Raw genomic sequence first — 14,858 nt, 5'->3', positions numbered from 1 at the left:
AAGAAATCACAGGCAATAAAAATGAATCAGGTATTTCAATCTTTCACCTTTCACTCAAACCACATCGGCTTTAAAAAATAATGGAGTGCTGAAGAATCTGCGGGGAAGACGTATACAGTCGATGCAAAATACTACCATACCATAAGATACCGGCTTTTTTGTGAGAACTGTTTGTGTCCAATAACTTCATTACGAAATATTCTACAGAGATTTATAAGTATTGAATATCAAAATAAGCAAAACCAAAAAGTGCCACTAAAATCTTTTGCGAAAGAAAAGTGTTGCTGTCTCTTACACATGTAGATTAGCCTGACACGCTCATTCTGAATGAAAGGAAGAAAACTAGACTGTGATGCCTTTTTGGTCTCAGAATAGCAGATCTGCCAGTTGAGCCCAAAATAACAAAACCTGTTTTAGCATAGATACCAGTGGTAAACTGATACCATTGGCTTTTCCGTGGCTTCTCCGTTTGTCCATATTAAAAGTAGCAACAACAGTGTATTTCCATTAAGAGAGTGTTGTGACAAAAAATAAATTGATTTACTTTGCAGTCCAGAATAGCTTTTTGAAATGCAATGGAGAGGAAAGGAGAGCCCTTATTTTTATCTAACTTTTGGGGACAGAACAAACATGCAGTCTATGGCACAGCCGAAGGAAAACATGACCTTGGCTGAGTAGCATACCCTGCTGATGTCTAGCTTCTTTGTCTCCAGTGCAAAACACTGACCTTTCAGTCAAAGTACATTTTGAACTATTCTAATTTAAAACAAATGAAGGATTAAAATAAAGGTCCTTCCCAGTCTTTGTACCTTTGTAAAGCTGCGTTTCTGACAAGGGTGTGGTTGTGGAAAGCTGCAGCCAAGGACAAGATTGGCCATTTGGCATCCTGGGGTCAGGATTCTGGGATATCCTAGGATGAAAAGTTTATCAGTCCTCAGTATTGGTTACCCTCATTAAAGACTATCAGTCCAAATGGACAAGAATTAGCTCGAGCTCTGGGAAAGGCTCGCCTGTTCTCTTATTTTATCTAACAAGAAATATGAGGAATATTTAAGAAAAAAAAAAAAAGTACTCTTCACTGAGAGCATGAACTCAGGCCCGCAGCAAGTACAGCCTACTCATAATGACCATGTTGCAAAAGGAAGGGAAATAGCTTCCAGGATAGATGCTCACATATGCATTGGCTGTGAATGTTTGGCCTTCAGCCAGAGGCACAGTGGAACCTTAAGAACTTGCCATATGATGGTGGGAACATCTTTGGGGAGCCAATGCAGTCCACCCTTACAAAGGCTTAGGGAAAGGAGTGGCACGGCTCTGTGTTTTATAAGCATTCAGAAATTTAGGTGTGTACACACACACACACACACACACACACAGAGTTGTCCTGTGTTTGTGTCAGTTTTTTTGGAAAAAACAATAACCCTCTTTTGACTTGAACGGAGTCATAATTCATGAATACATCCCTTACAGTGTGTTACCTGCAAGGCACAGCTCCTGCCAGTGGCTGGCTAAATATAGCGCAAGGGTATTTTTGTTTGTTTGGATTATGACAGTGTATCAATAAACAGTTCAGACATCACTGATGTTATTGCGTTAAATATTGTCTTGTTTTATTTTTTATGGATAATGTTTTGTGTGTTTTCCATAAGGAAAATATTTGCTTAAAGATCGTGTCTCCTATTAGGTGTTACACCAGCTAGGGAACATTACTGGCATTCTCCCAGTCTTTCAAATAAGATTTTTTTCATCAGCTCAGTAAGAGACAGGAATTGCAACATTTCTTTAGCAGCAAGGACAACTAACGATAAATGCATTGAGATTATTATTTTATGTTTTTTTAGCAGCAAGGGACATGGTCAGGATTTAGATGTTGCTGAGGGGTGAGTGAGAAACTGCCTCCTTTTGAAGGATTGGCTGAAAGTACCATGCATGTCTTTCAAAATCCTAATTGTAGGAAACATATAAATGTCTGGAGCAAAGTTAGTCCACTCTGCTCCCCAGTCAACTGTTTAGCCGTGCCAGTGAATGGCAGCTGAACAGACAACTATTAATTTAAATCACTTCTCCCTTCCCCACATATATTCAGTGCCTTGTGGCTATAAATAGTGTATAACGTTTAACAGGGAGGTAGGAGTGGAAAATCATAATTTACAACCGAAACCCCAATAGTTACTATTTTCTGCGTGTGTTCTGTAGTTTACAGAAGGACTAGCAGGTTCTAATGGGTGAATATTCTGCTGAGGACTATAGAAGTCTAGAAAGTACCAGAAATTAACTTTTTAGAATTGCTCACTCATTCTACCGCTGTGCAGGCAGTTGACTTGGTTTTACTGTGTTAAGTGCTAAGTAATCCTTTCTTTCTGAAAAGGTCCTTGTCGAATTCCTAGTACATGGTGCAGTCCACTTAAATGTTTAAGATTTCTTAAGGACTTCAAGCATTTTGTTCGTGGCTGTGTTCTGAAAGGTTGCAGGGTGAGGAACTCTTTTTTTGCTGTGTGTCATCAATGATAGATCCCTCTGAACAAAATGTTTCACTGTGCCAGTCAGCGATCTTTCTTTGAGGAAACATCTTTAGTATCGCTGGCAGTAAAGGAGTCTTGTGCAAAATACTTTTAAATGCATTACCATCCTACTTTTATGGCATAATGACTGGAAGATAACCCTTTATGGTTTAAATCATATTGCTTATTGGTTTGTTTGTTATATCTTGCATCTAATTTTTCAAAACATTAAAGTAGGTAGAAATTAGTTTAAAAGCTCTTGTATGATGCTCCCAATTCTACTCGTACTACAATTTGTGTGTTTGTATAAACAAAGTGTTACCTTACAGCAGCAGGCTACAAAATGTAGTTTTAAATTAAAAAATGTAATAATTTATATATGGGAATTTTATTTGGATTTTCAGGGGGCTTGATGGTCTCACATCCGATTTTGGGAATGCCTAGATTACATGGAACCAGTGGTTCAAATCTGAGCATGGTTTACACAGGTCTTCAACCTTCCAGTGTGCAGTAGATCGAGTGACTGAGGCCTGGTCTACACTACGCGTTTAAATCGATTTAAAGAGCGTTAAATCGATTTAACGCTGTACCCGTCCACACTACAATGCCCTTTATATCGATATAAAGGGCTCTTTAAATCGATTTCTGTACTCCTCCCCGATGAGAGGAGTAGCGCTAAAATTTCGATATTACCATAGTCGGTATCTACGGTTAGTGTGGACGGAAACTCGACGTCATGGCCCGGGCGGTATCCCATCAGTGCACACTGACCGCTCTGAGACAGCAATCTGAACTCGGATGCCGCGGGCAGGTAAACAGGAAAAGCCCCGCAAACTTTTGAAGTTACAATTCCTGTTGCCCAGCAGGAGTCTGATTCAGTCACGGGTGGTGATGGCAGTCTCCGAATCAAAAAGCTCCAGCATGGACCGTACGGGAGATACTAGATCTGATCGCTGTATGGGGAGACAAAGCTGTTTATATTTGAGCTACGTTACTAAAGAAGATGAAATGCCACAAGCGTTTGAATAAAAAATTCTCCAGGATACACAGCGGCTGAGGACAAGCGTCACGGGAAGCCAGAGACTCCAAGATGGACGCTCATTGGATGGAGGGGGTACTGAGACTCCAGCTACCCCCCAGTCCACAGCAGTGCCTTGAAAAAGTATTGCATTCTTGGCTTGAGCTCCAATCGTCTTGGTTCAAACCAGTGTCTGGTGGGTTCAGGGACGCTCCTAGTTCTCCCCCCCCCCCCCCCACGTGAAAAGAAAAGGGAAAACGAAATCATTTCTTGACTATTCATATGTCACCCGCTAACTGTTATGATGGCTGCTGGTGAGACGCGATGCTGCAGCAGTCAGAGCAGTGATCCGCTCCTCTCCCCTCTCCTCCTCTCCCGGTGGTAGACGGTGCAATAGGACTAGTAACCGTTCCCGAATGAATATCTAACATGTGAGCATATGACGGCAACATTGGCGTTGTACTCCCAGTAGGATAGGACAGAAGCGGCTAATTAACCAGCTTTCATCATAGAACTGGAGGCTTCATTCCCCTCCCTTTCTTTGTAAAGAAAAGATTCTGGTACGCCTGGATGTCAATCAGCCGCAGCTGCTGGGCTCCTCTCCACACCCCTTAAGGTCCTGCCTGGACTATTCGTCGCGCCAGGACTGCCTCCCCGTCCTTTTATGTCAATAAACACTCAGCTGTTCTTATTCCTGCGTTCTTTATTACTTCATGAACAAATTGGGCAGGACAGCGTGCCACGGTATCCCAAGGAAGGTTGGGGGAGGAAGGAAGCAACGGTGGGGTTTTGTTGCATGGGGCACCCCCTGTGAATACTAGACACGCGAGAGCAGCTGTGCTCTGAATACACTGTCTCTACCACCTGCCCTTATTCTAAGGCAGGACTGACCTCTATTTTTAGAAACCATAAAGGGAAGACTTGACTCAGTCCCAAAGTGAGTCCAATCCCAATTTTGCTTTTGGCGTTGCGCCCTGACCATGGGCCGATTCAGCAGGGGCACTTCATGATCACAGCGCGAACAGTACAGAGGAGGAGAGATAACCTGTCTTCATCAGTGCCAAGTTTTTCCGGCAGTAGAAATGGTAACACGAACGACCGGTAACAATCTCTGATATCATTTGGAAAGCAAGTGAATGCTGCTGTGTAGCGCCGGAGTATCGCCCTCGTCCGCCGGCATCCAGTAGCACATATGGTGCTGGAAATAAAAAAAAGCTGGAGTCGGCATGCTCATGGTTGACGTGCTAATGGCGTCTGCCAGGGCAGTCCAGGGAAAAAGCGGCGTGAAAGAGATTGTTTCGAGCTGATGTTTCCCCAGCTGGAACGGAATGACTGACGACATTTACACCAGATACACTGCGACAAGAATGATCAACCCGATCCAAGGGCGTGGGGAGACTGCGGGAACTATGGGATGCTACGGCGAAGAGCTCCCACAATGCAACGCTTCAGAAATCGACGTTAGCCTCGGACCATGGACGCACAACGCCGAATTACTGTGCCTAGTGTGGCCGCATGAAATTGAATTTATAATATCAGTTTTATAAAACCGATTTTAGCTAATTTGATATTATCCCGTAGTGTAGACGTGGCCTAACATGCACTTGTCAGGGGGAGGAGGTGCTTTTTGGAATAGATCTTAGAAATGGAGAGAACCTGCTCTTTGTGGATATCAAAGCACCATAGCATACTTCGTAAGGTTAGGGTAACACCAGTGTTCCTGTCCAAAGTCTTCCCCTCTCCTTGTGAAGGTGCTGTGACATGATAAGTTGCCACCATTCATCTAGAGGTGTCTGTATGTTAGTGCTGCTGGGTGTAGACAGTTTAAATGCTTTATAAGTTATTATTTAGCCTGTGAAAATTCATAAGTCTGTGAGGTAAATGAAATGTTCCCCCCCCCCCACCCTGCGACTAATGCTGTCAGGATAGTTTTTCTTCTGGTTTACTTTGCAAAAATATCTAGTGGTGAATATGTTTGTGTACATATAAAACTTGTTAAATGGAACTCATAATGTACTAATTTTACTAGCAATCAAATGAAAATATGATAACTGAAACAAACAGCAACTTCTACTAATGCTACCACTCCAACAAACCCATCAAAAAATCTAGAGTGGATATCTATATAAGAAAATCATTGTGACCTTTTTAATGTCGTCGTAATGTTTTCTGTGACCTGGGAACTAACTAGTAGCCCTAAGATACGGGAAGACAATGTGTGTGGTTGTGATGAAGTTGATGTCTGTTCTATACAGAAAGGCATTTTATATTGTCATTCCAAATTACGCTGATGTCTAGAAATTCTGACAGCACTGTGGATTGTTCGGCACTTCAGCTTTGTTATTTGCGTTCTGCTTAGACCATAGACTGTACTGGTATTCAGACTACAAGTAAAGCTGTTATGTTGTTGAAGTGAAATGAGTAAATGATGGAAACTCTGCCTCTGGCCTTATGAATCATAATAAACTGTATTGATTTAATAAAGAATGTGCCACAGATTAATATACACACACAAGGACTGCGTATGCTGTTGTGATTAGCTTCTTTCTGTTATAAACGCTTGTCTTCGTAGAGTGTATTATGTACACACACGCTGTAGTTTGTCTTCTGCAAAGCAATAAGAATAATGATTGGCACTTACATGACTCTCTTAATTCTGCAGAGTACTCTGCAAGCCCTAACTATTGCTCTCAGCACTCCTGGGACCTGCTGTTATTCCCACCTTAAACACAGAGTTGATAACTAAGCTGCTTGACACAGTTAGCACAGAGGAGCCTGAGTACACAGCACCTCTGAAAAATGCATCATGTGCTCCCCTTTACAGGAACAGCTGAACCAGCCAGTGCAGGAGGTGGGGGAACCACTGCACCTACCCTCTCTTCCCCCTCTCCCTGAGCCTTGCTCACCCATATAAAACCGAGCATAATCTTGCCCAAGCAATGTAGAACTAATCTATGGAAATGAACAACAAAATTTTCATGGATGGTTGAATTGTTGGATCAGTTAGACGAAGGGGAATGCTACAGAGTCATTGGTGGTGCACAACAGAGGAGGAGTCATGGGTTTTGCCAGATCTCATAACTTCAGCAGTAGCCTCCATTCCCTTCTCAGTGGTATTTTGTGTCGCCTGAGAATTCTAGACCGCTGAGGAACCTAAAAACACAGGTGTTTTCTCAGAGAATGGAGCTGTCATTTCATCATAAAGATTATTTAATATCTAGTGACACCAGTATCTGTCATCTTGTCTGGACATTTCCCTTACTTGCGCTTCAGTGGGGGATGAAGAGGATAATGCAGAAACAAGCTTGTAGTACACTGTCTATGCTGGCTTGATTTCATTCTGGTTTTTTAATTGTTTATGGATACATTTGGTGTTCGTTATGGTGGGGCTGTAATTGCATTGGCTAGAGTCAGTAAATACAACCCAAGGCAGATTTTGCTTACGAAAGCTGTATGTAGCTGGCTCTGGGTCAAGTTCAGCTCTTGGATGCTCAAACAGCTTCCGTTTGATTCCACAGGGAGTTGCTGATGTATGTCAGAGTACGGTATTTGGCCCTATACCAACGAATCCACAGAGACTTTCTTTTCACTTTTACTCTGTTCTTAAAGATATATACCAAGATACGTTTGTAAATGTGCAAATTTACACTGTTTAACAACTCAGACCAGTCATGGAATTGGGGTAGGTATTTTGCTAGTCCTCAGTTCTGGCCTAGTTCTGCTCCCATTAAAGCCGTGGGAGCTTACCCTGACTGCAATGAAATCAAACTCAATTAACTCAGTGTAAGCAGTTTTAGGCCAGCCGTGTGTAAATGTAAACATTAGCTGTACTTTTCATATAACAAAATCAGTTTCCCTCTTGATTTATCTGATAAGACCGAAGTCCACGATTCTGTATTTCCCTCTCAAGAGCTAATGACATTTGAAGTGTCAGGGAGCCGCTGCAGCAGGATCAGTCTCCTGGCCACACACTGGGCACAGCTGGCAGGGGCTGCCTGGTTGACTGCACTTCCTCACTGGGTGAGGGGTATAGCTAAGCTACTACTTAACCCAGCAGCAGCCAGAGCTTGCTTGGCTGCTCAACACATTCCATGGTCCTGCTTCCTGTGCCTGTTCTTGCCCAGTCAGTTCTTGTGCCCACTTCAATTCCTGCCCTTCTCCATCCTTGACTCCCCTGGCTCTGCTTCTTGGCCATATCTCTGGCTCACCCTTTGGCTGTGGCATTCATCTTCTGCTTCCCAGCCATGCTCCCGGGTGTGTCCCGAGGTCTTGATTCTTGACTCTGGCTCCACACTAACTTCAAGGCCTGGCCACCCCTGGCTCTGACCATTGGACATGACCACCCATGTCCTGGTTGTGATCTCCTGACATCAAGCTTCTGAAACAATGAAAAGACTAAAAATTCTCTGTTTCTAGTGCACAGGAGTTTCTCAAATCTGTTACTATGATTATTTATTTTGTGTAAAATAATTTATACAGACCCCCAAATTTACACAGCTCTTTATGGGCCTGATTCACAGCTCAGTGATGACATTGGAAAGACTTTCACTGATTTCAGTGGGCTTTGGATCATGTCCTATATGCGTATAAAGTAAGGCAAGCTTCTTGCCCCAAAGATTTACAATCTAAGTATCTATCTACCCTACGCATCTGACCATAATATTTATTTTTGTATGGCTTCATTAGAGAAGTTTGTGTTCTAACACTGAGTTTGTATGGCGGCTAGGAGATGATCATATAACCGTGTTGGAGGAGGGTGTTACAATCTGTGGATAGGGGTTGATAATACCAGAAACAGTATTTCCTGCACTGTTCAATCTGCTTTAGAATCTGGAGATCCCACTCCTGAAGTGGGAACACTGAATTGCTGTTCAGTATCTTGACTAGGTATGACCTAGACTGCAACACAGTTCCTTGACATGAATCTCTAATCTTTTTTTCCACACTAAAATAGTAAACAGGTAAACACTTCTAACTGTTCCCTGACACAATTAGACTTCTAGGCCCTGATCCTACAAACACTTGAGTGCTTCACTTTACTGTTGTGAATAGTCCTATTAACTTGGACTATTCGCAGCATGAAAATTAAGAACATGTGTGAATGTAAGTAGAATCAGGGCGCTAGAACAAACGGGCCTTTAAATAATACAAAGGCAAAACGCTGAACAACACTTCAGAGAGGAGAATCCTTTCGTGTTAAATTGATTCTAATTGTCAACACAGCCCTGCAATCAGTGGAGTTGGACCTGGGCTGAATTTGGCCAGTAATCTCAAATCAGGGACTCAGTGGACTCAAGTCAAGGAGGAACTGCTTTTTTTCATCTATATTTATTTTTTAAATGATTGAGTTTTATTCAGGCCTGACTCACCTCTGTGCCACTCCAGTTTTATACCAGTGCAACTCAGTTTCATTTAAGTAGAGTAAAACCAGCATATTGCATGGTGAATCAAACCAGGAATTTTTCACTCTATGCATAGTTAGTTACTAAATTGGCATCTTAAATGTTTTTAAATGATCTTCCTTGTTTAACAGAAGCTTTTCTGTTTACCTTTACTAGCAGTTTATTCAAATCTGGTATTGCACGAAGCAAAAGGCCCTGTTATTCTGTTGGCAGAATTTCTATATTGTTGCTATGGGAATAATCCCTGAAGTGCTGCAGAACTGCAGTGACTCTGGACAGTTCTAGAGCAGATTGTTCCACATTCATGATCACTGGCAAATTAGTTGGGATTTCATGACTTTGAGGACTATAATTTAAAATTCTCTTCCATGAATTATTGTAGAACAAAATACATGCATTAAATATAGCCTCTGGGCCAGACACATGGTGTTCTATTTTTATCTTATTTTTGAAAGAGCAAATGTTTTGCTACAAATTAACTTGCAAATAAACAACAGAACTACATACTAACTTCAAAAATGTGTTTTATTTTTAGTTCCCAAGAAGATGAGCGGCCCATGTCACCCTTCTATTTGAGGTATTTACTCCTCCTCCTTTTGGTTGGTTTCTCTGTGTGGGAAGGCCTTGATATTTTAACATAATGTCGGGGATGATGCCAGAAATGTGCCAACAGTCTCTAATCAAGTCTGAGATTATTGTTTACTGTCATGATCACCTCAGCAGCCAGTGGGGTGGGTGAATCCTCTGAGATGTAAAAAGATTGAAAGCTTGTGGGCGTGGGGTTTGATTTAACATCAGACTGGTAAACTTTTCAGTTAGCAGATGAACTTGATTTTCATGTTGATTACATAACTTCATTCATTAGATAGTACTCATTATAAACAACTCCTACTGTACAAGCTCAATGGCAGCTTTGCCACAAGCCCTGAGTAAGAGACAGCACATAGTTACACTGCCCCAGAAATCTGATTGAAAGTTAGCAGCCATGCAGCAGCAGCTTTCCTGCTATTGGAGGAAGGCAGTGCAGGAAAAGAAGAAAATGCCTCACCTCCAGACATGCCTGTTCGGAGGGGAGTGACCATCTGTCTGTATGAGAGAGAGGCTTGTGTAGGACTCGGAGAGCTTGAAAGTTGTGTTTAGGGGGTGGTTTATTGATTGTCATAGCAGTGGAGATACATTTGCAGGTTGCTAGGTAGCCTACAATTTCAGCCCATCACTCCAAGCTATGCCTCTGTCTACCCCGTTGAATAATTCCCCTCCCTCTTTGATGTTTACTCTCGAATACTGGTGGACTCTCACTGTATTTCCCCCTTCTCCTTTTAGTTGTTGCCTAGAAACTTCACTCCTAGCTCTCTGTCAGAATTACTGATTCCCATATTTCTCTCTCCCATTTAGTGTACATGTTCCAGATTATTTTTCCTTATCTTACATTTTTCCTTGTGGAATCTCATATTCTACCCATATTTCCAACCTCTTTAGTTTCATTTATTGTTGTCTCTCTATCCTTCCTGGTGTTTGCAACTCTACCCACTTTAGCATCATCTGCAAATTTACATTAACATGCTGTTCGTTTCACCTCCCAGATCATTAATGAAGATGTAAGTAAGATCTGTAGTATCCATGCTATGCAGCTTCCCCACATCTCATTGCATTTTCATTTCTGTATTACGCCTTAATGCTGTGTTTTATTTTTACTCTAAAATAGACAATTCCTTGTAGATATTGTTACAACAGTAACTAAAAATAAAAGATCATTGGACAAAAATTGAAACAGATATACTTCCTTCTAACTAACCCTGGAGGTTGTGGTAGGTGGAGGAAATATAATAAGGACTCTTACTAATTATGTACCATACTGTTTTCCTTCAGGTTTCCTTTCTGTTAAAAATAAAGTGTATATTTCTTTAAGATCAAACTCATGAAAGCATCCCTATTCAGGAAAGCTCTTAAGCCTGTACTTTTCTGAAGAGGGATGGAGTAAATACATGCCTAAGTGCATTCTTGATTTGGGACCTAGTGAGAGCTGAGACTTCCCTTAGAGCAGAAAAATGTCAGTTGAGCTGGAGTGATCAAGAGAGATTAGGATGCATGGTTTGAGTGGAGTTATTGATGAAGAATCAAGAAGCCTATTAGAGGGAAGGATGGACTCTGTGGGATTAGAGGAACAGTATTTCTTAGGAGGAGGAAATTAGAAAGATTCAAGTGATCTCTTAAGTATAGGTTTGGCTTTAATGGGAATGGATGAGAGAGCTCTGAAGGAGGGTGACTCCTAAGGGAATGGGAAGATATACTTTGCAAATTTGAAGAGGACTAAATGAGAGCCAATAAGTAGTTTGAAGAAATGGCAAATAAGAACAAGGAGAGAGTAGCACACCTTGTGATATCAGCCCTCCTGCCTAGCTTGTTTCGTTTGTAACAACACTGAGAAGCAATTACTGGTAAATAAAACCTACAGCTTGTAACTCTTGCTGTTGTTTGTCATACATCAGAAATGTGTAAATGTTAGGCTGGGGTGCCAGGTGGAGGTGATTTGGCATGGGAGCCAGCGCTGGCTGGGCAGCGGCTGGTGCTTTTTCAGTTTAGAGCTCCTGTGGTGGCTGTCAGATTTTCCCATGTGACTTATACCATTTTTGTTGCTGCTACAGGGAAGCAGATGACGTATTGTAATCAACTTTGTTCCATGCAAGGGGCCGGGGGAGCCCTTTGAATCAGTGCATAAGTCTGTCTGGTGCTCCATTTTATTTGCCCTGGTTTGCTGTTAACCAAGCTTACGTAGTCTGCAGCCTTATTCATGTGATGCAACAGTTGAATAATTAATTTAAATACATAGGGATGTGGGTTGCTAGGGGTATAGTTGTTTCTGGGTTTGTACTGTAGTACAGTAATTTCATGCAGACCATTATGTAACAGGCTGGTTGGATGTGAACAAGAGCTGTTCGTATTCCAAATGCTACGTAATACTTGGCTTCTGCCAACCAGCAGAACATTCTATCACTTTTGCAAATGTCATAATGTTTCTATTAAACTCTTTTACTTGATTCTCTATTTCATAGTCCATGACTAGTGAGAAACAACTTTATTTTCCTTGAGCTTACTTCAAACAAAAAGAAGGGCAAGAATTAGTACTTAAATGATGTTCCACAGGTTATTGTGAATCAAAACTGTTCTTAACCCGCTATTATTAAAATATACTAATAAAAAATCCATCTTTGGGGGATTTTATTGGAAACTGGGGGGAGAATACAATTCAAGTAAGCCTGATCAAGAAGATGTAGTTCATTTGCTCAGCAGTGCTGTATTGAATACCTTGCAATATGAATATTGCAATAATAAAAGAAAAGGAAAACCTTACCGGCGATTGCTTGTCCTAGAAGTTCAGGTCTGTCGCGCCTCATGCTTATTTAACATGCGTGATTTCCTCTTTATGAGGTTGGCAAAAACAAAAAAAAAATTAAAAAACAACAATTTGAACAATGTACCTGTAGTGCAGGCGATTCTGCCCGCCATTACACTCAACGTAATTTTGACTATACGCAATTTTCGATTTTCGCGCTGACTGCGAAACGTAACCCCAGTGTAAGATGTGACAGACCTGTTCGTGCTTGAAGGGTATCTGTGTTCCAGAACGTCTTATACTGAAAGCCATGTGAACATTAGAACTGAAATTGTTACATAAGATGGTGTGCTCTGGACTACTTAGCTTATGCAACAGGAAAGCTAATGTCAGCTGTTTTAGATAACGCAGTTTCACATACAAATAGCAGCTGGCAAAGTCAGTTCCAAGTAAGGGCAGTTGCGCCCAGCCTGGTGGGGATGAACTAATAGAAGGTAATAGTGATCTGTGGTGGCGTGTATGTTCCTGAAATTACACTGTCATATAGACTGTTTTTAAAGAAATTTCTCAGTGGGTATATCCTGACATAAACCAAAGGAATGGAAAAAGAAAACAGCATGATTCATGAGTTATTATTAATGGGCTGCTTTGAGATGCAGGGCTATCTCACTAATGAGTACCATAGCCACAGGAACTAGAGGTGCAAGGGGTGCTGCAGCACCCTCAGGTTTTACATGGGATCACTGGCCATTTGCCCGGCCCCACCACTCTCAGGACTCTGCTCCCAGGATCCGGGCCGCTTTCCCTGAAGCCGGGGCTCTGCAACTGGCCCCGTCCCTGTCCCCAGCCTTTGCCCTCTTACCCCATCCAGCCCCGCCCAGACATGTCACTGCTTCTGGCCCCAGCTGTGGGGTGGGGGGGCACAGACAGGGGTAAGGGGGCTGGCTTTCAGCACTCCCCACTATTAAAAGGGTTCCAGCACCACAGATGAGTACTGTATTGAAATGATATCATGCCCAACCCAGCTGTTACTGAAGTGTGTGACAAAACTTGCATTGACTTTGGGTCTGGCCCTGCACGCACTGCATTCATACATCAGGTGGTATTCCCCAGTGTTATCCTTGTGTTTTTTCTTTCAATCCCACCATTCTCTTTCTTGGTGGTAATGCCTCTTTCTCTCTTTAACATCTGTCCCATGTTACACAAGAGAAATGGTCTTATCAGTGCAGCATTACTGACAAGAGTCTTATGTTATGGCTACACTTGGAATTTCAAAGCGCTGCCGCGGCAGCGCTTTGAAGTGTGAATGTGGTCAGAGCGGCAGCGCTGGGAGAGAGCTCTCCCAGCGCTGCACGTAAACCACATCCTTTACGGGTGTAGCGTGCAGCACTGGGAGCCGTGCTGCCGCCCTGATTACACTGACGCTTTACAGCGCTGCATCTTGCAGCGCTCAGGGAGGTGTTTTTTCACACCCCTGAGCGTGAAAGTTGCAGCGCTGTAAAGTGTGAGTGTAGCCAAGCCATTAGTCTGTGTGGTGCGTATGGGCAAGTCATGCAGTGACATTTAGTGTGTCTATTCTGATGTCAGCCTTTCAGGACAACATTGAAAATCTGTTTGTAGAGCTATTAGCTGTTACTTAAGGGGCTGATCCTGAGATAATCGGAGTCCTAATGTTAGCTAGTCAGACCCCTTTGAGTGCTGGGCCCTTTTAACAAACAAAATGTTGCTGGGCTGGTGGTTCTGTGCTCCACTGCGTGTGCAGTAGATGAAAGTGGTAGGGGGGAAAGAAGCCTGGAGTGTAGATCTCTGTATATTTAGTGCTCCAATCCAGTAGAGTTCTAGCCTTAGCCAGGGTACTTTCATCACTCAGGGTATGGCTGCACTGGCACTTTACAGCTCTGCAACTTTCGCGCTCGGGGGTGTTTTTGCCTCAGTGTAATCAGTACGGCAGCGCTGGGAGCACGACTCCCAGCGCTGCACGCTACACCCGTAGAGGATGTGGTTTACATGCAGCGCTCCGACCACACTCACACTTCAAAGCACTGCCGCGGCAACGCTTTGAAATTTCAAGTGTAGCCATACCCTCAGATATCTCTACTTTGAACGGTAGATGCCAGTGTGCACCAGTCACAGGAGTTTATACCAGAACAAGGGATAAAGGGAGGCACATATACAAAAAACAAAGGAGAATCACTGTTCTTCATAGGATTCATTTTTCCTAACATTAAGATAACCGTGCAAATACAATATACCACATTAAGGCAAGGCTAATTGTGTTGTATTTGAACTTTCAAAAATATGAAACTATTAAGAGAAGGTTGAAATCAAGTCCATACCATGGTTGAGCATAGCTAGGCATTTGCAGCACATCACCATTTTCAGATTTTATATACAAAAAAACAATCCTCTCCTGCTTTGAAGATTTGTACATCAAATTACAGCATGAAGCAAATTTCTTATAATGGAATTGTAACTTCTAGACAAAACACAAGGTATGTTACATACCTTGAACTGTAAAGGAGAAAGCACCTAGCATTACGGTTCTGGATAATAAATAACTTTTAGACCGAATCCAATGTCTTCTGGTACATTTAAACATTGAA

General features: G+C 42.3%; 1 protein-coding gene across 10 annotated transcripts in view; it reads left to right on the top strand.

Annotated features, from left to right (window-relative positions):
- FAM13A (family with sequence similarity 13 member A) overlaps positions 1–14,858 on the top strand; it is a 239,073-nt gene that overhangs the window by 158,439 nt on the left and 65,776 nt on the right. For all 10 annotated transcript variants that reach the window (XM_032767562.2, XM_032767545.2, XM_075066152.1 and 7 more), the window contains one exon: positions 9,457–9,498. In XM_032767562.2, coding sequence (XP_032623453.1) covers positions 9,457–9,498 — 42 coding nt within the window. The remainder of the gene's footprint in view (positions 1–9,456; positions 9,499–14,858) is intronic.

This window comes from Chelonoidis abingdonii, chromosome 5 (assembly GCF_003597395.2).
Source record: "Chelonoidis abingdonii isolate Lonesome George chromosome 5, CheloAbing_2.0, whole genome shotgun sequence".
NCBI classification, from domain to species: Eukaryota; Metazoa; Chordata; order Testudines; family Testudinidae; genus Chelonoidis; species Chelonoidis abingdonii.
This window is presented reverse-complemented; position numbering and strand designations above follow the sequence as displayed.